Genomic DNA, 21925 nt, shown 5'->3' with positions numbered 1-21925 from the left:
GACACAGAACAAATCAATGAGGTGGATGTTTCTCTTGGAAAGAAAACATACCTGAGAACATAACTGAACCCCTCAGGAACCCTCCTCACTTGGGTCCTCAGCACTCGTGGCCTCATGCACCCCCCGACCTCCTGGCACTTCTATCTGTCGTGCCACCCCTACCTGTCTGTCCAGCCTTAATGTCACTCCTGAGCTCAAATTGAGTGTGGTTAGAACTGAACTCATCTACACCCCAACCCGAATCAATGTTTCCTCTTGGGTTCTGTTGCAGGCATCATTTCCCAATTGCTGACATTCAAACCTACATTTGAATCTGATGTGCCATCTGCTTGGGCAACTGGCAAATAACTTCTCTCCAGGTTTCAGTTTCTCCCTCCTGTGAAATGGGAAAGCAAGACTACAAGAATTCTAAAAAGTCGTCCAGGATTTTAAATATTTTCTATTTTTATTTTACTGTTATTATTTCTTTTTTTTTGTTTGACCACACCACACAGCCTGTAGGATCTTAGTTCCCTGACCAAGAACTGAATGTGGGTCCCAGGCAGTGGAAGCAAGGAGTCCTAACCACTGGACCACCAGGGAAATCCCTAAAGTCTATGCTTTTAAACCAACTTTAAAAAGGTCTACACGTACCTTAGATCCTGTGCTTTGCACAAGTGAAAGTGAAAGTGAAGTCTTGTCCGACTCTTTGTGATCCCATGGACTGTAGCCTACCAGGCTCCTCCCTCCATGGGATTCTCCAGGCAAGAGTACTGGAGTGGGTTGCCATTTCCTTCTCCAGGGGATCTTCCCGACCCAGGGATCGAACCCTGGTCTCCTGCATTCCAGGCAGACACTTTAACCTCTGAGCCACCAGGGAAGTCCAAGAAGCCACCAAATGAAAATCTCAAGAACCGAAACTAGAGAACAGTCCCTGCTCACCACAAGTAGAGAAAGTCTGTGCACAGCAAGGAAGACCCAGTACAGAGAAAAATTAATTAAATAAAATAAATAATAAACCAAAAAAATTTTTTTAATTCTAGGAAAGGTGGAGGGATAAATTAGGAGTATTCAATTAATAAACTACTATACATAAAATAGTAAGTAAAAAGGATTTACTGCTTAACAGAGAAAACTATATCCAATATCTTGTAATAACCTATAAATGGAAAATAATGTGAAAAGATATGTATATGAAACACTTTGCTATGTACATGAAACTAATACAATATTTTAAGTTAACTTTACTTCAAGTTAAAAAATTAATGATTAGTTGGGAATTTGCTGGCAGTCCAGCAGTTAGAACTTGGTGCTTGCACTACAAGGGCACAGGGTCGATCCCAGATAGGGGAAGTGAGATCCAGCATGCTGCATGCACGCACACGCACACACACACACACACACACACACACACGATAAAAATAAGGTCTGAAGACAGATCAGCCACCTTTGATTTCTAGAGTAAAAATGTAGTCTCCCTAAACACAGCCAGTCAAGGGTAGAGCTAGGGCCAGATACAACACAGAGATCCAGTAAATCTGTGAGTGAAGAAGGAATGGAGGAGGGCTAGGGTAGAGTAGGAAGTCATAAAGCAAAAGCACGAGCTTGGGGTACCTCCCTGGAGGTCTCCCCACTCCCAATGCAGGGGGCCGGCCAGGTTCCATTCCTTGTCAAGGAACTAGATCCCACCCACCGCAACTAAGACCTGGCACAGCCAAATGAATAAATATTTTTTAAAAAATATGGGTTTGAGAAATACCCTGGACTGGGTTCGGATCCTGTCTCCACTGCCCACTAGCTGTGAGACTCAGATCCCTCATCCAGAAAAGTGAACAACAGCAGTTAATTTCCAGTTATTAGTGAGGACAAAATGAGGTTACATGGTAAACATACAGTAAAAGATAGGTGCTGCTGCCAAGTCACTTCAGTAGTATCTGCCGACCCTGTACGACCCCAGACAGCAGCTCACCAGGCTCCTCTGTATTATTCTAATGGTATGAACAAATAAATACTGAATGAAGTGATCTGTCATGAGATTCTTTTAAGAAAAACGGCCAAAGAAAGCATTGGTTGGCTTGGGTACCCTCATTAGAGAGAAATACAATGAAGAGACAATACGCAAGTCTCCCCTTAGCTGTGGGCCTTCCTATCTTTGGTGATGTCAGTCCAGACAAGGAGTGGAGACCCTGCACTTTCTGGGTATATGTTCTCAAGGGGTTTAAAGCATCTTCAGAAACAACAAGAGAAATCTCTTCCTCACTCTCCCTATCCCCCCAACTCCTAAACCATAGATGTGAAAATATCCCAGTCTTCTTACATGAACTATCCAGAACAGCAATCCTGGGAGTGGGGGACACAGATTAGAGCATCAAACAGATTCAGACAAATGCAGTCACTTGTTTCCCAACAAAGTAACCTGATTCAGTACCATGGAGAAAAGAGTGATTTTTCAGTAATGATACTGGATCAACTGGATATCTATATTCAGTTCAGTTCAGTTGCTCAGTTGGGTCCGACTCTTTGCAATCCCATGAACTGCAGCACTCCAGGCCTCCCTGTCCATCACCAACTGCCGGAGTCTACCCAAACCCATATCCATTGAGTTGGTGATGCCATCCAACCATCTCATCCTCTGTCGTCCCCTTCTCCTCCTGCCCTCAATCTTTCCCAGCATCAGGGTCTTTTCAAATGAGTCAGCTCTTCGCATCAGATGGCCAAAGTATTGGAGTTTCAGCTTAAACATATGGGGGGAGAAAAGATCTTGACCCCATCTCATACCAAACACAAAAATCAACTCCAGATGGACTACATGTAAGAGTTTAAACAATAAAACTTTTGGAAGAGAACATATGAATATCTTCGTGACCTTGAACTATGCAAAATTTTCTTAATTTGAAAAGACACAATGTGAACTAATGGACTAGGAAGAGCTAAATGGTCTATGTTAAAATTTAAACTGCCTGTTCATTCAAAGACATCCCTTTTTTAAATTTGTTCTTAATTGAAGGATAATTGCTTTACAACATTGTGTTGGTTTCTGCCATATATCAGCATGAATCAGCCATAGGTACATACGTCCCCTCCCTCTAAGACATCTTTAAGAGGACGACAAGGCAACCCACAAAGTAGGAGACTAACTAACATGCAGAATACAGAAAGAGCCTTTATATTATCAGCTGAATTGTGTCCCCTAAAGTTTATATGTTGAAGTTCTAACCCCCAGTAACTCAATATGTAACCTTATTTGGAGATAAAGTCTTTAAAGAGGATATTAAGTTTAAAAATGAGGTCTTGGGCGGTGGTTTAATCACTCAGCCACATCCAACTCTTTGCAACCCCATGGACCGTAGCCTGCCATGATCCTGTTTCCATGGGATTTCCCAGGCAAGAATACCGGAGTGGGTTGCCATTTCCTTCTCTGGGGGATCTTCCCGACCCAGGGATTGAACCCAGGTCTCCTACAAGCAGGTGGATTTTTTAACCAACTGAGAGGGTGGCCCCTACTCCAGTAAGACTGGTGTTCTCATAAGAGGAGGAGATTAGAACACAGATACATACAGAGGGAAGACCATGAGAAGACAGAGGGAGAAGACGGCCATCTAAAAGCCAAGGAGGGGGACCGTCAAAGAACTAGCTCTGCTGACAACTTGACCTTGGACTTCCAACTCCAGAATTACGAGAAAATTAATTTCTGTTGTTTAAGTCACCCAGTCTGTGGTACTTTGCTATGTTTGGCCATAGCAAACTGATACACCTGATACACAATCAACAAGAGACAATCTTTGTCATAAATAAAATGAAAAGACAACATACAGACTGGGAGAAAATATTCACAAATGATGCAACCAGCAAGGGCCTCATTTCCAAAACATACAGTTCATACAACTCAGTATCAGAAAAACAAACAATGCAATCTAAAAATGAACAAAGACCTAAATAGACCTTTCTTCAAAGAAGACGTACTGGTGGCAACAGGCACATGAAAAGATGCTCAATATTGCTAACTGTGAGACAAATTCAAATCAAAACTACAGTGAGGTATCACCCCACACCAGTCAGAATGGCCAACATCAAAAAGTCTACAAGTAATAAATGCTAGAGAGGATGTGGAGAAAAGGGAACCCTCCTACACTGTGGGTGGGAATGTAAATTGGTGCAACCACTGTGAAGAATGGTATAGAGTTCCTTAAAAAACAAAAAATAGAGTTACCATATGATCCAGCAATCCCACTCCTGGCATATATCCAGAAAAAACATTCTATTTAGAAAATCTACATGCACCCCAATGTTCACAGCAGCACTATTTACAAAAGCTAAGACACAAAAGCAATAGATGAATGGATAAAGGTATGGGGTGTGTGTGTGTATATATATATATGCAACAGAATATTACTAAATCATAAAAAAAGAATGGAGTACTGCCATTTGCAGCGACATGAATGGACCTATTATTATGCTAAATGAAGTAAGACAGACAAAGACAAATATTATATGATATCACTTACATGTGGAATCTAAAAAAATTATACAAATGAACTTATTTACAAAACAGAAACAGACTCACAGACATAGAAAACAATCTTATGCTTACCAAAAGGGTAAGGTGAGGGGAGGGATAAATGAGGAATTCGGGATTAATAGACACACACGACTATATATAAAATAGATAAACAAGCACCCCGATTGTCCAGCACAGGGAACTATATTCAGTAACAGAATCACTTTGCTGCACATGTGATAAACATGACATTGTAAATCAACTACACTTGAATTTAAAAAATATGTTTTAAAATAAGAGATAGTCTTTACAGTAATGGAAAAAAGACTTGATCAATCAGTTCACAAAAGAAGATCTCCAAATAGCCAACACACGTAATGAAATGGAGCTCAGTTTCATGAGTCATTAGAAAAACGCCAACTGAAACACGGTGAAATAGAACAATACTCCCATCAGCATGGAGGCACGACTACAATGAAAATGATGAACACGTCAACTCTTGGTGAGGTTGTGGAGCCAGCAGAACCAGAACAATTCCTCCAGATAATTATTGGACAGTGTTTACTAAAACTGAACATACATGCTAACTCTCTGGCCCAAGCAATTCTGCTCTTAAGTATATGCCCAATGAAAATGTACCCATTTGTTCATCATGCCTAGCATGTTCATGGCAGCACTATGCACACAGCCTTAAACTGGCAGTCACCCAAGTGCCCACTAACAGAATGAATAAATCAACTGGGAAATAATCACATAAATGGAAAACCATACAGCAATGAAAATAAGCCACCTACAACTGTACACAACAAATTGGGTGAATCCTGTAAACACAAAGCTGAATGAAGGAAGCCAAAATCAAGAGGGCAGACACCCTGTAAGACTTCACTAACACAAAGTATGAAAACAGGCAAAATTCATCTACACTATTAGAAGTCAAGAAAACAGCGGAGGGAAAACCTGGACAGGAATTCAAGAGGGGTTGATCCCGGGGTTCCATGGCACTAGTGATAAAGAACCCACCTGCCAATGCAGGAGACATAAGAGATGCGAGTTCGATCCCTGGGTCAGGAAGATTCCCTGGAGGAGGGCATAGCAACCCACTCCAGTATTCCTGCCTGGAGAATCCCCATGGACAGAGGAGCCTGGTGGGCTACAGTCCATAGGGTCACACAGAGTCGGACACGACTGAAACGACTTCTCAGGCAGGCAGGTTCAATTGTTAAAGTCACACATATAAACTACTGTGGACTTCTCTGTATGTATATTAGACTTCAATAAAAAGCTTCAGTTTTAAGCGTACAGTGCCAAAGAAATAAAAAGTGCCACGTTTTATTTCTGTTCTTTAGAGGTGAGGAACTGTAAACAGAGGCTAGGTGCCTGTCTTCCCAGTGGGCAGATAAACAGGGCTGAGGGGTAAAAAAGCCCAATCTCAGGAGATTAGAGAAGAGTCTGGAGCCCCAAGCTGTGACCTGAGAGCTGGTCATGCACAAACCCGCTTCTCCCAAGAGACAGGGCCTGGGGAGGGGGCAAGTGGCTGGAAGATAGGCTGAGATAGCCCACTAACTCAAAAGGGATGGTCGAGCCACCACATGCTCTTCCCTCCATAGCAGAACTCCCAGTTGTGGGAATTCCCTGGCAGTCTAGTGGTTAGGACTCCACGCTCTCATTGCAGAGGACCAGGGTTCAATCTCTGGTTGGGCAACTAATATCCCGCAAGCAGCACAACCAAAAACAAACAAACACCTTCCATTTGTGTTAGGGGCCTGGTCATGTCACCAGCAACCCTGGGAAGTCACTCCTTCCCTTCTCAGTTCACATGGTTCTGCTTGGGCGGACCCCATCAGCAGCTCTGGGCGTGGGGTTGTGCTCCCCATTTTTCTTGCCACATGGGGAAAAACTTGCCAGAGAATGAAGCAGAAAGAGGAAACAAAAAAAAAAGGGAAGCAGAAATGAAAAAATAAGAACCGAGTTCTCGAGATCTTCTTGGAGCTTCTTGATCTAGCTATGCCTAAGGTCACATCCTGAACTTATTATGTAAACCACTGAATTCTGTTTTGCTTAGGGCAGATTGAATTACATTTGTCACTTATGTCACTGTGACAAATGTTCCCCACCGCCACTCTCCAGAAGCCTGCGTGCACTCCCAGAGACTAAAATGGGCATTACCGTACCCCCTGCCAACTGCCATCGCAGGCATCCCTCACAGTATCAAAGCTTCTGGACTTCCACAAAGCACCTTCATATTCTCCAGTCCATTCAATCATCACCAGAGACATAGGCTGCAGGTATTACTCTTCCCCCCTTCCCCACCCCCCTTTTTTTGGCTACATCATGCAGCATGCAGGATCTTAGTTCCCTGATCAGGGATCGAACCCATGCCTCCAGCATCGGGACTGTGGAATCTTAACCACTGGACGACCAGGGAGGTCCCACTATTCCCACTTTCTCTGCCTTCCTAAGCTTTTCAAGAGCTGGGAAGGAAATTGAATTCTGCTCTCACGATGAGAAGAATGAGGCTCAAAGAAAGAAGAGGCAGCCTACATACAACCAGAACTAGTAACAAAGCTACGGAGGGCTTCCCGCATAGCTCAGCTGGTAAAGAATCCACCTGCAATGCAGGAGACCCCAGTTCGATTTCTGGGTGGGGAAGATTCCCCTGGAAAAGGGATGGGCTACACATTCCAGTATTCTGGCCTGGAGAATTCCATGGACTGTGTAGTCCATGGGGTCGCAAAGAATGGGACACAGCTGACTCTCACTTTCACAGAGGGCTTGGAAATTTTTCAAAAGGGCAAAGAGCAACATTACTCAGACTGTAATGTTGATGCCTGAATCCCAGATTTGAGAATCTGGTTTTAATCCTTATCCATACAGATAATCTCATCAGATCCACATCCTTCCATTAGAATAATAATAGGGACCATTTACTGAGACCCCCCACCCTCGACCCAGTCAAGCAGCTAAGCATTCATTCATTTTCTTATAGGATCCTTATTTGAGGCAGATTCTGCTATTAGGTTCATTGCACAGCTGAGGAAAGTGAGGCTTAAGCAGGTGAAGTAGCTTGCCCCAAATGACTCAGTCAAAAAGCAGAGCTGAGCCCCAACAACAACTCGCAGAGGCATCAGCGAGAGTGACCTATGCCAAGACTCGATTTATGGGGACCATCGCCCCACCTTCTGCTCACTGCTGGAAGGTTGCCTCCTTCCGCTCTGACAACCACTTCCTTCAGTGTTTCTAGGATCCAGCTTAAAAAAAAAAATCTCTCCTGAGCAAACCCTCATCAATTAACTGAGATCCTTCTGTCAACAGCACTATCTCCTTATAGCCAACTGGTCCTCTCTTCTTTTTTTTTGGCTGCAGGCATGTTCCCTGATCAGGGATTGCGCCTGCGCCTTCTTCAGTGGAAGGCAGAAGGCAGATTCTTAGCCAATGGACCACCGGAGAAGCCCTAGTCTTCCTTCCTGCATTAACACATCTCTGGGTCAATAACTTAAGCTGGATCATCTGCACACCCCCTGGTCAGCTGCCTGCATCCTCCCCACCAGAGTCAGCTTTGATAGAACTTGGATCACATCACTTCACACTCACCAGGATGGCTAGCAGCAAAAAGACAGACAATAACAAGTGTGGGCAAGGAAGGCAGAGAAATTAGAACCCTTGTATATTGCTAATGGGAATTTAAAATGGCACAGCTGAAAAAAAAAAAAAAAAGGGTGCAGCTACTTTAGAAAACAGTCTGGTAGTTCCTCCAGAGATTAAATGTAGTTACCTCATGACCCAACAATTCCCCTCCTACGGATCTACCCCGAAGAAGTGAAAATGTCTGTTCACACTAACACTTGTACATGAATAGCCATAGTATCATTATTCACAAAAGCCAAGAAGCAGAAACAACCAAAATGTCTATCAACTGACTTATGGGTAAACAAAATGTGGTCTGTTCATATAATGGGATGCTATTCATCCATAAAAAGAAGCAAAATACTGAGACATGTTGCTACACGGATGAACCTCAAAAACATGAGGCCAAATGAAACAAGCCACATACAAAGGACCACATATTACGATTCCACTTATACAAAATGTCCAGAATAGACAAACCCACAGAGGCAAAAAAGTGGATTAGTGGTTGTCAGGGGATGCAGGGAAAGGGGAATTGGGAGGTACAGAGTTTACTTTGGGGGTGATGAAAATGTTCTGGGATTAGCGGTTAACGATTGCATAACACTGTAAATATATGAAGAACCACTGTGGAAATCCCTGGCTGTCCAGCAGTTAGCACTTGGCACTTTCACTGCTGCAGCCAGGGTTCAATCCCTGGTCAGGGAACTAAGATCCCACAAGCCCTAGGATGCAGCAAAAAAAAAAAAAAAGAGAGAGAGAAAGAGAACCACTGAATTGCACGCTTTAAAATGGTTAAATGGTGAATTTTATGGTATATGAAATCTCTCAATTTAAAAAATGTTTTTAATTCCCCCTCCCAAGAAAATAATCAGATCACAAAGCTACCCCCTCATCACACTTTAAAATTCCCCAAGGGCTTCCCCATTATACCAGGAGACAAACCCAGATTCCCCACCAGGGCCGAGAGGGCCCGCTGTGGGCCTGGCCCTGAGACCTCTCCCACCTCTCCTCACTCCTCCCATTCTTCCCCCACCCTCTTCCCTTGTTTATCCCTCCATCCAGAATGTTCTTTCCCACAGTTAGTTTCTCATCAGTCAGGTCTCTGTCCAAATGTCCTCATCACCTCCACCCAGAGGCCCTCCCTGACTACCTCCATCTAAAATAAACATAGCTCCAACAACCTCCATCCCATTAATGCTGCTTTATTTCTACATAGCCCCATCACCTTCTGAAAAGATAAATATTTTTAAAAACAGTTTACTTCTTTGCCTGTCACTCCAACCAAGAGGGCAGGGCTCTTCTCTGTCCTATTCACAGCTCTGAATTTGCCTGCCATGTACAAGTTACTTGAGAAACACTTCTGGAAAGAATGGATGTATCTAACAACTTTCTGTAAAATGTGAAAGGCGGCCCACTACCTGGTCAAGAGTCCGGGACACTCAGTGATCAGCCAAGCTCTGCAGGTGCCCAGGGCCAAGCCCCGCCCTAGACCTGTCTGGAACCCAGAGGAAGTAGGGAACAGTAATCCCTCCCTCTTGGACGTTCTCAAAGTCTTTCAGGGGTCACATAGCACCCAATGTTTACCCAGCAACCCACAAACAAACACCAGAAGAGATCTGAGATTGCCTTGCTGACACTCAAGCTGGAGGCTGGGGTCCAAATCGGCCTCATAAAACTGCACTGACAAACACCCTCTAATACAGCTTCTTACGGCTCTGCAATCCAACCTGTTCTCCAGAGTGAGCCGGTTGCAGCTCACACCTGCTCCTGCCTCCTCCCATGAGGACTTTCTTTTCAGAGGCAGTTAAATATCCAAATGGGCAGGTGATACAGGCCTTGCTCCCCAGGCCCCCCATCCCCAAATGCAGCATCTCCGCCACGCACACAACTTACCCACTAGGAGTTTGACATCTCGGACTGTGAAATCAGGGTCAGGCATCCTGGAAAAAGAGGAACGCAGACATTTGGTGGGAAGCCAGAAACAACAGGGTTAGATCTCACAATGGGGGCAGGGGAAGCCATTTTTCTAAGAGAGTTCCCTGGTTCTCAGACTGAGAACCCACAATGAGATAACTCAGCAAAAGGGTAGTGATGAGTTGGTGCCTGGAGGGAGGGTCACCCCGGAACCTGTGAGCAGTTTTCTCAACTCAACAGGCAAATCAAACCCCACTCTCCCCGACACCCAAACTCAACACTGCTTCAGAGAAGAGGATGGAACTCACTGTCCCCCCGCCCACTTTTCCCAGGAAGACTGAAGTGTGCTGTCAAGGTAAGCACCAGAGTTGGGCATTCAAACCTCTGCTTTAAAAGAGAGTGGCTAGCTCTCTCTGTGGCTTCACTTTTAGAAAATATTTTCCCTGAGGTGTTGTATGGAGGGTGGGAGGAACCTCTTTTAAGTTTAGAGGGGAAAAAAAAAACCACATCACACCAATTGCAAGGATTTGGTGACCCTGGCTACTATGGCGGTGATGATGTTCACTATTAATTGACAGTGATGCCAAAGATTTAATTTCTATTCATAGGAATGAGACTCTTGAGCAAATCTGGCAGTAGATGCTTGTGGAAGGAGGCAGGCTGTGACGAGGACACCCTCAACCTCCTCCAACCCCTGCCCCAGGGGCAGAAACCTGTTCTTCCAGGCTTCCTCCGGGATCTCTCCCCCACCTGGAGCTCTGACAGATCTCCAAAGAGAATGTAAACCAAACAAGCTACTGTGGGGAGGCAGGTGCTGGGGCACCAGCAGAAAGAGGAGACAGGACCTAGTGTTCTGACATCCCCTCCAAGGACTTCCCCAGCAGTCCAGTGGCTAAGATACCACACTTCCACTGCAGGGGGCACAGGTTCGATCCCTGCTTGGGGAACTAAGAACCTGCATGCCAAGAGGCAGGGCCAAAAAAAAAAAAGGAACATGTCCTCCAAAGAAAAGGACCAGTTTCCCATACAGTGGGAGTCTGAGTAGAAACAGGCATATAGGCATTCTGCCTCTCTGCCCAAAGGCTGGCTAATCCCTTCACAGTTTAGGCACTGCCTCAGTTTCCCTTTAGGAAGTCACTGCGTGTAAGTGGGAAGGATCAGAAGGGAAAGTCCACACGGTTGAAGTACCCTGTGACCTCTCCATCCAAATTCTCTGAAAATCCAGACCTATCATTGGAGATTTTTTCCCCTCTCTTGAACAAGGAGGTGCAAGCCCCAAATAACCAAGAAAAATCCTCCTCAGTGACGAGGAGGTAAGGGAAAGAGTAGAAGAAATCCATCCCAACCTATAAACTGTGTGAGGGAAGGAGACAGGGGAAGAAGCAATTCATTTCAGCAACTTACTTAATTCCCAGGCCATCCTTTTCTCGAAATACCAGGGGAACTCTGAGAGCTTCTCTCTGCACATACTCATAGTTGAAATCTGTTTGGAGATGGGAATTAAATCAGGTTGGTTAAGTCACGAAGGAGGAAATGAACCATGAGCCATCGGTTAGGGGAAGAACATTGATGGAGGAAGGGGCAGGGGTTATATGAGACGCAGGCACCAGCTCAAAGAGCAAGAGATCCCTAGAAAAGGACAAGGAAATGGATGAGGCAAAGCCCAAGAGAAGCTATGCCAACTCTTGGCTCCTCTGCCTACTCAGTCATTCCCTGCATGCCCCACGGGTCAGAACTTGTCAATGAAAGCCCAAGCGCGGCGAGGGTTGGGGAACGAAACTCAGGAAAGAGCCCCACAGAGAAAGAGCCCCAGCTCTCACTGCGAAAGAAGGACGGATGGAGAAAACACATCCCAGGCTGAGCTCAGAAAGTAAAGGAACTGCAGAACTGAAGAATGCCACCTGGGAGGATCTGAAGCCCCATAGAGGAGGCTGGGAGGAGGGTTCTCATTGTAGCTGAGCATCAGGGAAGATCTTATTGTAATATCCTGCGTAGTGAAGGGGAGGGGGGGGAAAGCCGGTTTCCCTGGAAACTGTGTATTTGGTGCCAAAATAACTAGGGAACTGGGCACAGCTTTGTTGTCTTAATAGTAAAATTCTGTTGCAGCCATCACAACACTTGCTTCAGCTGGATAACCCAGAGGGATGCTGCCCAGGTGAAGGGGACATGGTGAGGCCCAAAGAAAATTCACCACTTAGTTTTCTGTCTGATGGATGCTTGTCTAGTGGAGACCCCAACATCCTTATGGAATGCCCCAGAGAATGAAGGAAGCCTTAGTTTCCATCCTCCTGAGTTCCAAAAGTAGGGGAGTCACTTAACCTTATCCCTAAATATGGAGATGAGGGAGGCGGGGACAAATACTCACACCCCCTAAGACCTCAGGTAACTAAAGCAATTCACAAAGACACAAGCCCACCCTGGCCGGTCAGAAGGGAGACAGATGAGATCTCAGGGCACTGAAACCCTGCCCCAGAGAAACAGTTCACTAGGGCAGCTTGGGGGGTTGCGGGGGCGGGGAGGCCACGGCAACTCTGCTCAGAGGAGAGAGAACAAAACCAGAGCTGGGGAAAGCCCTGACCTTAGCAGCTCAGATCCCCAGGGGCTCCTAGTGAATGGGGATTCCTAAGGATTTAAAGGCAGAGAAGTTTAAGAAGCTTCTATTTTGAATCCAAGCTAAGGGCTCCTTCTGTTTCTCAGCTCCTCCCTCAAGTTTTGGGGCAAGATCTGAATTAACAACCAACAACCCTAGAGTCCTCTTCTTTGAAAGGAGCCTGGGCAGTAGATTTAAGGAAATCTCCCTTACTGGAAACCTCCCCCGACTACCACCTTCCTCCCCAGTACACACACACCCAAAGTCCAGCCCCAGGGTCAGCTTCAACTTCCTCAAATGAGCCTGAGAAAACATGAGATCCTGGGCAGAGAATTCCTCACCACTGACCAGGAAGAGTTGCATACTGTTTTCTCCTACAATGTGCCAAACGACTCAAGAAAAATGGGGAAGGAGAGGAATTAAAATCCCATTTGTGCTAAGGGAATTTAAATGTAGTTGGGACTAGACCCCTGAACTATCCGGCCTCCGTGTGCAATGCTCTTTAAGACCTGGCAGGCTGGAAGAAATTTCTTCCTCCTTTCCCCTACAACTACCCTCTACCACCGAACCCCTGCACTCCAGGAAGCGATGGACACAAAAGAGAAACTTCAAAAATGCAAAGCCAGGCCCTGTCTCTCCTAGGGGCTAACCCCACAGCCCCAGTCACTCAACCAGAACCTGGAGGTGGGGGAGGCTCTTCCCCTGTTAAACAACTCACTGAGGGATTGGAGGGTTTTCCAAGGGGGATGGGGGATCAACAAAATAGAAACAGTAATATAAAGGGAAACCCAAATAACTGAGAAGCAAAAATATACTTAAATCCCAGAAGGGCACAGAGGGACAAGTAGGCAAAAACAAATCCAAAACCCCAATCCCATGGGCCCAACCAGGGGCCTTGCAGGGGCCTTAGACCCAAGTCAGAGCATCACTTAAAGGTCTCCAGACACCTTGCGAGTACCAGGGTCAGGCTGAAAGTCAGGTCCCGAAGGTCTCAGGTTGGGGTGACATCGCCAACCCCTCCCCAGGCTTCTCTAACTTCTCTAAACTGGCAGGGCTCACAAGAGGGACAGAGCTCTCAAGGCCTCAGACTTGGGAAGAGATGCTGTTTCCCAGGAGGGTGCCCCAAGTCTTCACCTCCAACTGCCAGGAGGAAGCCTGAAGCCAGAGCAGGGATAACCCCTTTACCCGCAGTCCCCACATTCAACGCATCAGGGCTGCAGGACTAGAGGCCTCGGGCTTCACTGGGGGCCAGCCAACAACTCCGGGCTCATCCACCCTGCTCCAGTCTGGCAAAGCCCACGAGGTGATGGGGTTCAGTAGACCCCAGGCCAGAGGAGGTGTCACTAAGTGACCCGGCGCGTCCCCAGCTCCAGAGCCCAACTGGCAGGGTCCGAAACGGCACGGGGTTAGGGAAGCTTCAGGCCTGGGGGGCCCTCACCCCAATGCCCCTGGGGTGACCCTGGCCCGCTGCAGCCCATCAGCCGCACTTCGTGCAGTGCAAGGAGCTGAGCCGGCTCCGGGAGGGGTAGAACGCGGCGCACCCGCCCTGCCTAGGTCCACCCGTCGGTCCCCAGGTCCCTCTGTCCACCGGGCCCCTGGCTCTGCCCACCCTGGGGCTGGTGGTGGGCGCGGGCCGGGCCTAGGCCCACGGCCGGCCCCGTCTCCCGCCTGGCCTCCTCCCTCGCCACCCCACCCCACCCCCCCCAGTGCTCGGCCTCGTTTCGTCACCGGATCCCCTGGAATGGGGGACGCGGGCGCGAAATACGAACCCAGCCACCGGCAGCTCCCTCCCCACGTGCGCTCGGGCCTCGCCGCGGAGGACGGCCTGAAGAGGGGGCGCCTCACCTTTGCCCTCCATGGCGTGCACGAAATCCCCCTGATACAGCTGGCTGCGCAGCTTTTCCTCCAGGCTGAAGCCGCGGGCGCTGACGATCTCCTCCACGTCCGACAAGTCCTCGTTCTCGTCGTATCTTTGGCGGTCAATCGGGCGCTGCGGGGACCCAAACCGGAGAGCCCGGGACATTATTGGGGGAACTGGGGGTCGCCTCTCACCCTGGGCCCAGCTCGAACAGGTGCAGGAGCCGCGCGCCCCCCTGCACCCCACCTTTGGGACCGGGGCAACTTTGCGCAGAAGCCAAAGATGCCGAAAATCGGGATAAGGAGAGGGACCCGCACCCCCCAGGGTCAGGCGGCGCCCTATACAGGGCACTCCCCTCCTGCATCTTTGGAGGCCGTGGAAGGAATATCTGGAGGACTCTCCCTTGCTTCCAGGCCCCCACCCCCGAGAGGTGTTGAGTTTTGCCCACTCGACCGGGAGCCTGGTTATGTAACCCGCGAGGGGGGCTCCGCGCACGGGCTTGCGGGGCATTTGTAGGCCCCGGGAGGAGCCGCCGCAGCGCCCGGCTCGGCGGTAACAGCAGCCCTGGCGGCCGCGGCGGCAGAGCCGGGAAGCCGGAACCGGGGGCCGGCGGCATTTCTAAGCCTGGAGCCGCCCCCGAGCTACCGGGTAAGCTGGAAAGCTGAAATGGAAGGGCTGAGACCCCAGCCGCCCCAGCCGACCGACCGCTAGTGCGAGAAGAAGAGGTGGGGGGGGGGGGGTTCGCGGCTTGGGCGGGGGAGAGGCAGACGGCCCGCCACAAAGCTCCCATCGGAGACCCCAAAACGCACCAGCAGCTGCCTCATCTCCCCACAAGCGCGCGCGCACACTCACTTCTTTAGGAGAATCCCCCACCACTCCCCGCATCCCCTGCCTCCTCCCTCCACCGCCGAGCGCCCGGCCCCGCAGCCCCCCAGATTCCGGGCGAACCCCGAGCCCGCTGAGCACCCCCCCCAACGCCTTTCCCCGCTACCACCTCCCCACATAAGTGTCTGAGACTCAGTCTCACAAGGGACTGGAGGAGTAAGCTGCTTGCTTCCTTTTGCATGCAATTTATTATATTTTTTTCCGGTCCTCTTGCAAAATACAGAAAAGGAAAGAAAAGGCAGCAAGAAACAACGACCAAAAAAAATAGATCTATCATAAACCAGATACAGATTTGGAAAAAAAAAAAAAGCTACACACCAATCTTCTTCCAGAGTCTTTCTCTGCCTCCATTTTTTTAGGAGAGTTCACCAATTAATTGTCAACACTCCTGCCCCCTGCATTTTGGCGGAGGGGGGAAGGAGGGAAGACCAAAGAAAACAAACCAGAAAATAAATAAATAAAGCAAGCCAGAGCCGAGATCTACAAAGTTTTGCACCAACACTTAAGCAGATCCGTTTGCAAAGTCCTAGGAAACCATTTTCAGCAGTTGTGGGGGGGGAGGCGTCGACGTCATAATCCCCGGAACGTAAACATTGTTGCCGATCGCGCTCGGAGCCCGCGGCCGGGCTAGTAGCGGGAGGGGGCACTCGGCCCGGGATGGGGGCGGGAGGGGGCGGCGGCCCGAGGAGGTGTGGGGCGGGGAGGGCGCCCGGGAGGCACCGGGCGCCGTTAGCGCCCTGGCATCGCTGTTTTGTTGTTGGGTCACGAGTGCGCCTCTGCACGCAGGCGCCGCCGCCGCCCGGGAGTTGTGTGCAGAGCTGACTTTTGGAAGGGCTGAGTTGCAGGCGGCGGGCGCATCCCGGAGATGGCGGGGCAGGGAGGAAGGGAAGGAGGGAGGGGGTGGGGAGGGAGGTGCAGATTTGCACGGCTGGCCTCAGCGGGAGGCGCGGAAATGCAAGCCGAGCCTGCTGGAGTGAAAGCCCCCGGGGCCTGGCACCCCCGAAAACGACCTCCCACCTTAATCCCTGCCCCCATCGCCCACGGCCCCCACGGGCGACCCCTCTTCTTCCTCTTCCTTCATTTACCCCACCTCGTTACCTACGTGGCTGACCCAAATTCAAAGCATTTTGCGTATATATAATTTTTTTTCTTTTCTGCTGTCTTTTTTTTGGGGGGGGGTGAGCTGGGGGGAGAAATCCTCTCTAGAGCCGTAAGCGGATCGGCCACACGGAGGAAGCATTTGGGGGCTCAGGAAGAAATTAGCGCAGCTCCATACCTGTACGGACTACATAACTTTTAAACTACTGGACTCAAAGGATCCACATACACACAGGTACAGGAAATACAGCCAGACCAAAGCCTTTTCAGACCCGAGCTGACCGGAAGACGTTGCCTTTCATTCATTCATTCTGCCCGCGTCTGTGGAGTCCTTTACTAGGCGAGAAGCCCTAGAAGAGAAGTTGGACATTTTTTAAAGGTCCCTGCGCTCTCCAAGAAGAGGAAATAGATGCTCAGGAGTGAACTACCGAGAGAATCGGATCTGGCGCCTCCTAACGCAGCTGGCAAACACGCGAAGGGTAAGCCCTTATTGGCGGGTTACAGGAGAAATGTCGGTGGAAAGGTGCAAGGCGCTGGGATGAGGCCTGGGGAACTTTGGGTGCACCTTGATTAATCCTACAGTGCTTCTTGGCGTAGGCATGGGCACCTTCTGTATATATATATATGGGGTGTCATTAGATCTGGGTATACTTACCTGTCGACATACCTAGTTCACTGTGCCCACCTCCCAAAACTAGAATGGTAAAGGTGTTGTCCTGTAAGTTCATCATGTACAACAGTCGGGTCGACTTTGTGAGAAAAAACTGGCCCTGAACATTCTTCCAGCCCAACTAGGCCCGATCTTGAAGGTAAAGATCGTGATGAGATAAGGAGGCACCAGGGCTACAAGAAAGGAGCCTTATACCTGCTCATAGGTGGCTTTGCAAAAAGAAAAACTTCCCATCCTTTTTAAATTTTACTTCTTTCCTGAGCCCTGTGGGATAGTTGGAGCAGATCATTTTGCAGATGGGAAACTGAGGCTCAGAGAAGTTTTGAATCTGGTTGATTGCTCTACCCTCATATCCTCCTCATGTCAACACAGTGATCAGACAGATAAGTGGAGAGGAAGTGGCTTCTCCATCAGCGATCAGATGTGAACCATCAGCTCAGTGTTGGTCACCCTATGAGACAGCTCCCCCCTCACTCACCTTGAAGTTTCCTCTCCTATCTTGCTGTATCTTTTTCCACCCACCCTCCAAAGACTACTCTTGAAGTTTGTTTTAATCCAAGTCCACTTAACTGGCAAACATCAAAATTTTTTCCAAACTGAAATTGCCCACCTTGTCTTAATTGGGGGTGGGAAGGTTTTTGCCTTTAGCCTGTGTCAAGAACCAGGGACTATTTTATTTGCTTTTTTCACTTAAGAACCCTTTAAGGTAAATAGTTTTGCAAATAAGGAAAGTGCGATTCAGAAAGGGAAAGCCAGTCCCTCAAGATCACACAACTTATAAATGGGATTGCTGGGGCTCAAACTGGAGCCTGCCTCTGCCATCACATCCACTTTTGGATACTGGCCCTCTTAACTGCTCCCACATAATGAGATGAAGAAGTGAAGTGAAGTCATTCAGTCCTGTCCAACTCTTTGCGACCCCATGGACTGTAGCCCGCCAGGCTCCTCCGTCCATGGGAATTTTCCAGGCAAGAATACTGGAATGGGTTTGCCATTCCATCTCCAGGGGGATCTTCCTTGACCATGCAGTGGGCTGGAAGGTCATGAGTTAAGTCCAGTAAAGCAAAAGTGTGAAGCAAAACACTTGATCTTAATTCTCTTTCCCTCCCGAAGATCTTTCTGTCTCCCCATGTGGTCAGTCTCATAGTATCCCCAAAAGCTGGTGTCAAGAGAAGACCCAATGGCGGACACCTTAGTGTAAAAACAGTTAAGTCCATATATCACCCAGATGGGGAGTTCCTGGCCTGTCAGAGTGGGAAGGGGTTGGGTAGTCACCTAATTTAATCCTGTCCCTTTACAAACCGCCAGGAAACCACAGACCAGAGAAAAGAATGGGCCAACCAGGGTTTGTTCCCCTTTGATGCCCCCAGAGTGCCTACCCTGCCGCCTGGTTTTAAGTGGTCACTCCATAAATGTTGGGCCCTTGATGGATCACCTTCCTTAGCAATATTTGCATTTTCCCTTTATCAGTAATTGGCAGATGAAAGGCTTTGTCCTCCTGTTGAAAGAATTCCAGGCATTTGCTCAAAGTGGGGGAGGAGGTTATGTTGGGCCAAAGGGGGAAGGGCCAAGACCCTTGAGCTCCTTCCCTGGCTGCTTGTCCCAGAGGAGTGGACTGTAGGTGAGAGAGGGAAGGGAAGCGTAAGGTGATTCCCCAGGAGAGGGTTTTTTTTTGTTTGTTTGTTTTGTTTTTATCTTGCAGGAAAAAAAAGACCAGGCCAGTTGTATTTGAAATAAAATAATAATGACTTTTGGACCTTCTTGCTCATTCTTACAAAAGGCCCAGTCAGATCCTGGCTGTGTTGGCCCCATTCATTCATTTCTTCATTCATCAAAGGTTGACTGAGCAGCTCTGTGCTCTAAGGACTTCGAGAATGCAAAAATCAGCTCCAATTGTAGCCTCTTCCTCCAGACTGGGCAAGAGGTGGGCTGCCAGCTTCCCAAACAAGTCAGGAAGGACTGATACTGGATGGAACCCCCAGAATCTAGGATTTTTCACACTGTTAGAAACTGAAGCTGTCATATTCATGTATCATTATAATAGCTCCTGATTTTTGAGAGCTTACTCTGTCTTTGAGCAAAGGCTCTCACATTTTGCTATCTCTTGGAATCCTCATCAAAGTTCTCTGAGAGAGGATCTGTAATTGCCCACTTTTACAGCTGAGGCTCAAAGAGAGGTCAAGTCACTTGCCCACAATTTACAGCTGCGAAATAGCAAAGACGGGTTTTGAATCCTGGACTGGTAGGAATCCAGAGCCCAGAGGCTTCCATCTAGTCTTTCCTGCAGGGTGGTCCCATAGAACACGAAGATGGAAATCTTCTGTGTCTGTGCTAACAGAGGAGCCTCTAGCCACATGTGGCTGTTGAGCACTGTCCAAGAATTATTTAATCAGTTCCCCAAATTTCAGAATGAAATGTGAATAGTGGGATTAAAGAACTAAATGCTGAATTTTATTTAATTTTAATTAAATTTAAATAACTATATATAGTATCTCCCTTACTGGACAGTGCAACCTTAGTGCACAATACAGAATTTGTCTTTAGGGGAGGAGGTCAGGGCTATCTACAAAGGTTTTCTAGAAGGAGCCATCTGTGCAACATGAATGGAGTGTTAGCGCTTAAACCACCCACTCTGTGTGCCTGCTAAGAGCATGGCACCAGAGGCCCCTGGGGATGCCAGCAAGATATAAAACTGTCCTACCTGCCCAGATCTGACAAATAAACTTCTCAGGTACAGATGATTGGTGACAGAGCAGGAGGCCTTAGAAATGGATGACTACTTCCTGATATATATCCAACAGTCAGACTCAAACACAAAGATGCAATGCATTGTAGCCCTATTTGTAATAGGAAAAGATTAAAAATGATCTGAAAGTTGGGGAACTGATTAAATAATTCTTGTACAGTTTGTATGCCCAAGGAAATGCTATCAAATCATTAAAAAGAGCAAGGTAGCTATATATATATGTATATATATATATGCATACATATATATTATGTATATAGGGCTTCCCTGGCTCAGTGATAAAGAATGCAAGAGATGTGGGTTCTATCCCTGGGTCGGGAAGATCCCCTGGAGAAGGAAATGACAACCAACTTCAGTACTTTTGCCTGGGAAATCTCATGGACAGAGGAGCCTGGCAGGCTATAGTCCATGGGGTCCCAGAAAGAGCTGAACACGATTTAGCAACCAAACAATAACAAACTATAGATACTGATGTAAAATGATTTCATGATATCCTTACATTAAAACAAAACAAGGTGCAGAATAATACCAAACTGTGATGACCGCTTATGTAAACCAAAGAGAATATATCTACATTTTTTTATATGTGCAAAATTTTCTTTGGAAAGAAATACAACTTTTAAATGGGGAAAAGAACTGGAAAAGACAAAAATACTTTTTCTTTGGTACAGTGTGAAATCTTTACCATATATAAGTGTTAGTGTTGCCTGATTTTGAACCTTATAGATTTCATTTTATATATTACCTTTTGAATTTTATACTATGTGTAGTATAAAATTGTATGTATTACATACTCAAAATTGAGTTTCATTTTATTTGTGATTTTTGAGCCTATGAGTTTCAAAATCAGGCAAATCTAAACCAAAAAAATATTATTTAGTTATACATACATAAGTGGTAAAGCGTAAATAAAAGCAAAGGAGTGATTAACAGAAAATGCTGGAAGAAAGTCGCTCTGGGCTAGGGAATGTGAAGAGTGAAAGGTACTAGTGATTTTCTGTTTCCTAATCTAGGTGGAGGACACCTGATAAATTCTGTGTTTATGAAATGTTCCACTCTTTAAAAATTGTTTTAAAATTGCTTTCTTTCTCTCCCACTCCTAGTTTCTCCTCTCCACACTCCCATCCCCAGAAAACTTAGCAAGTCTCTTGGGCATCCTCCCAGAAATGGTTTATGCTGTTACAAAACCTCTACATATATTTTCTTTTATTATTGTGTCACACAAATATACACACTGTCCTTCCCCTTCCTTTTTCATTTAATATAATCTTGGAGTTCTTTCCAGATACTATCTGTAGAAGTGCCTCATTCTAAAATATTATTTAAGGATGAGATAAATCTGAATCATATGATACAGAAAAATTCAAGATTGGTTAAGAAACATAATAAGTCACAGAATAACCTGTAATGATCCCATTTGTGTTAAAACAAACTATAATGTATAGACATGCAAAAGAAAGAGAGAAACAAAGGGGGAAAAAAGGCTTGAATAGAACAACAAACCATCCATTGTTTGATCACTTCTGAGGAAAGGACAAAGTTTTGAGGGGGTTATATAGAGTCTATACTTAATTATTTGCATTTTTAACAACCATTGTGCCCTGTTAAATTTATCAGATATTTCAAACATAAAGGAATAGAAAATAAATATAGGAAGAACTTGTGTATCTAGCATCTCTGTTTGCCAAACCAAATCTTCGAGTTTTGTCATATTTGGGGTCACTTTTGCAATTTAATAAATACTCTGGGACAACAGACCACACTGTTACAGTTAAAGTGATTGTAGTTCCCAGAGACTTGTGTGTGTTTGGGTTTTTGTTTGGCTTCTCAGTCCTTGTGGATTGCAATATCTGAGTAAGAAAAACCATGGCCAGATTACACATAGCCTGAGTGTCAGGCTTTGATCCTTTGAGGAAAACAGGTTTGTGCCTAGAGTTCTACATATTATCCCTTCCTTCTTGAAGGCTAGAAGGAAACTTGCAAGTAACAGGTGAGTTAATCAAGGGGTTAACTCCAGGAAGAGAGTCATAAAAGTTCAAAGATACTTTCAAAACTTGCAT

At 46.8% G+C, this 21925-nt stretch overlaps 1 protein-coding gene across 2 annotated transcripts in view; it reads right to left on the bottom strand.

Annotated features, from left to right (window-relative positions):
* KDM2B (lysine demethylase 2B) overlaps positions 1-15702 on the bottom strand; it is a 117694-nt gene extending 101992 nt beyond the window's left edge. For both annotated transcript variants that reach the window (XM_052654306.1, XM_052654308.1), the window contains exons 1-4: positions 15670-15702; positions 14454-14598; positions 11423-11501; positions 9998-10044 (exon numbers count right to left, since the gene is read on the bottom strand). In XM_052654306.1, the coding sequence (XP_052510266.1) occupies positions 9998-10044; positions 11423-11501; positions 14454-14598; positions 15670-15702 (304 nt within the window). The remainder of the gene's footprint in view (positions 1-9997; positions 10045-11422; positions 11502-14453; positions 14599-15669) is intronic.
* Positions 15703-21925: the final 6223 nt, after the last annotated feature.

Source organism: Budorcas taxicolor, chromosome 17 (assembly GCF_023091745.1).
Source record: "Budorcas taxicolor isolate Tak-1 chromosome 17, Takin1.1, whole genome shotgun sequence".
NCBI lineage: Eukaryota > Metazoa > Chordata > Mammalia > Artiodactyla > Bovidae > Budorcas > Budorcas taxicolor.
This window is presented reverse-complemented; position numbering and strand designations above follow the sequence as displayed.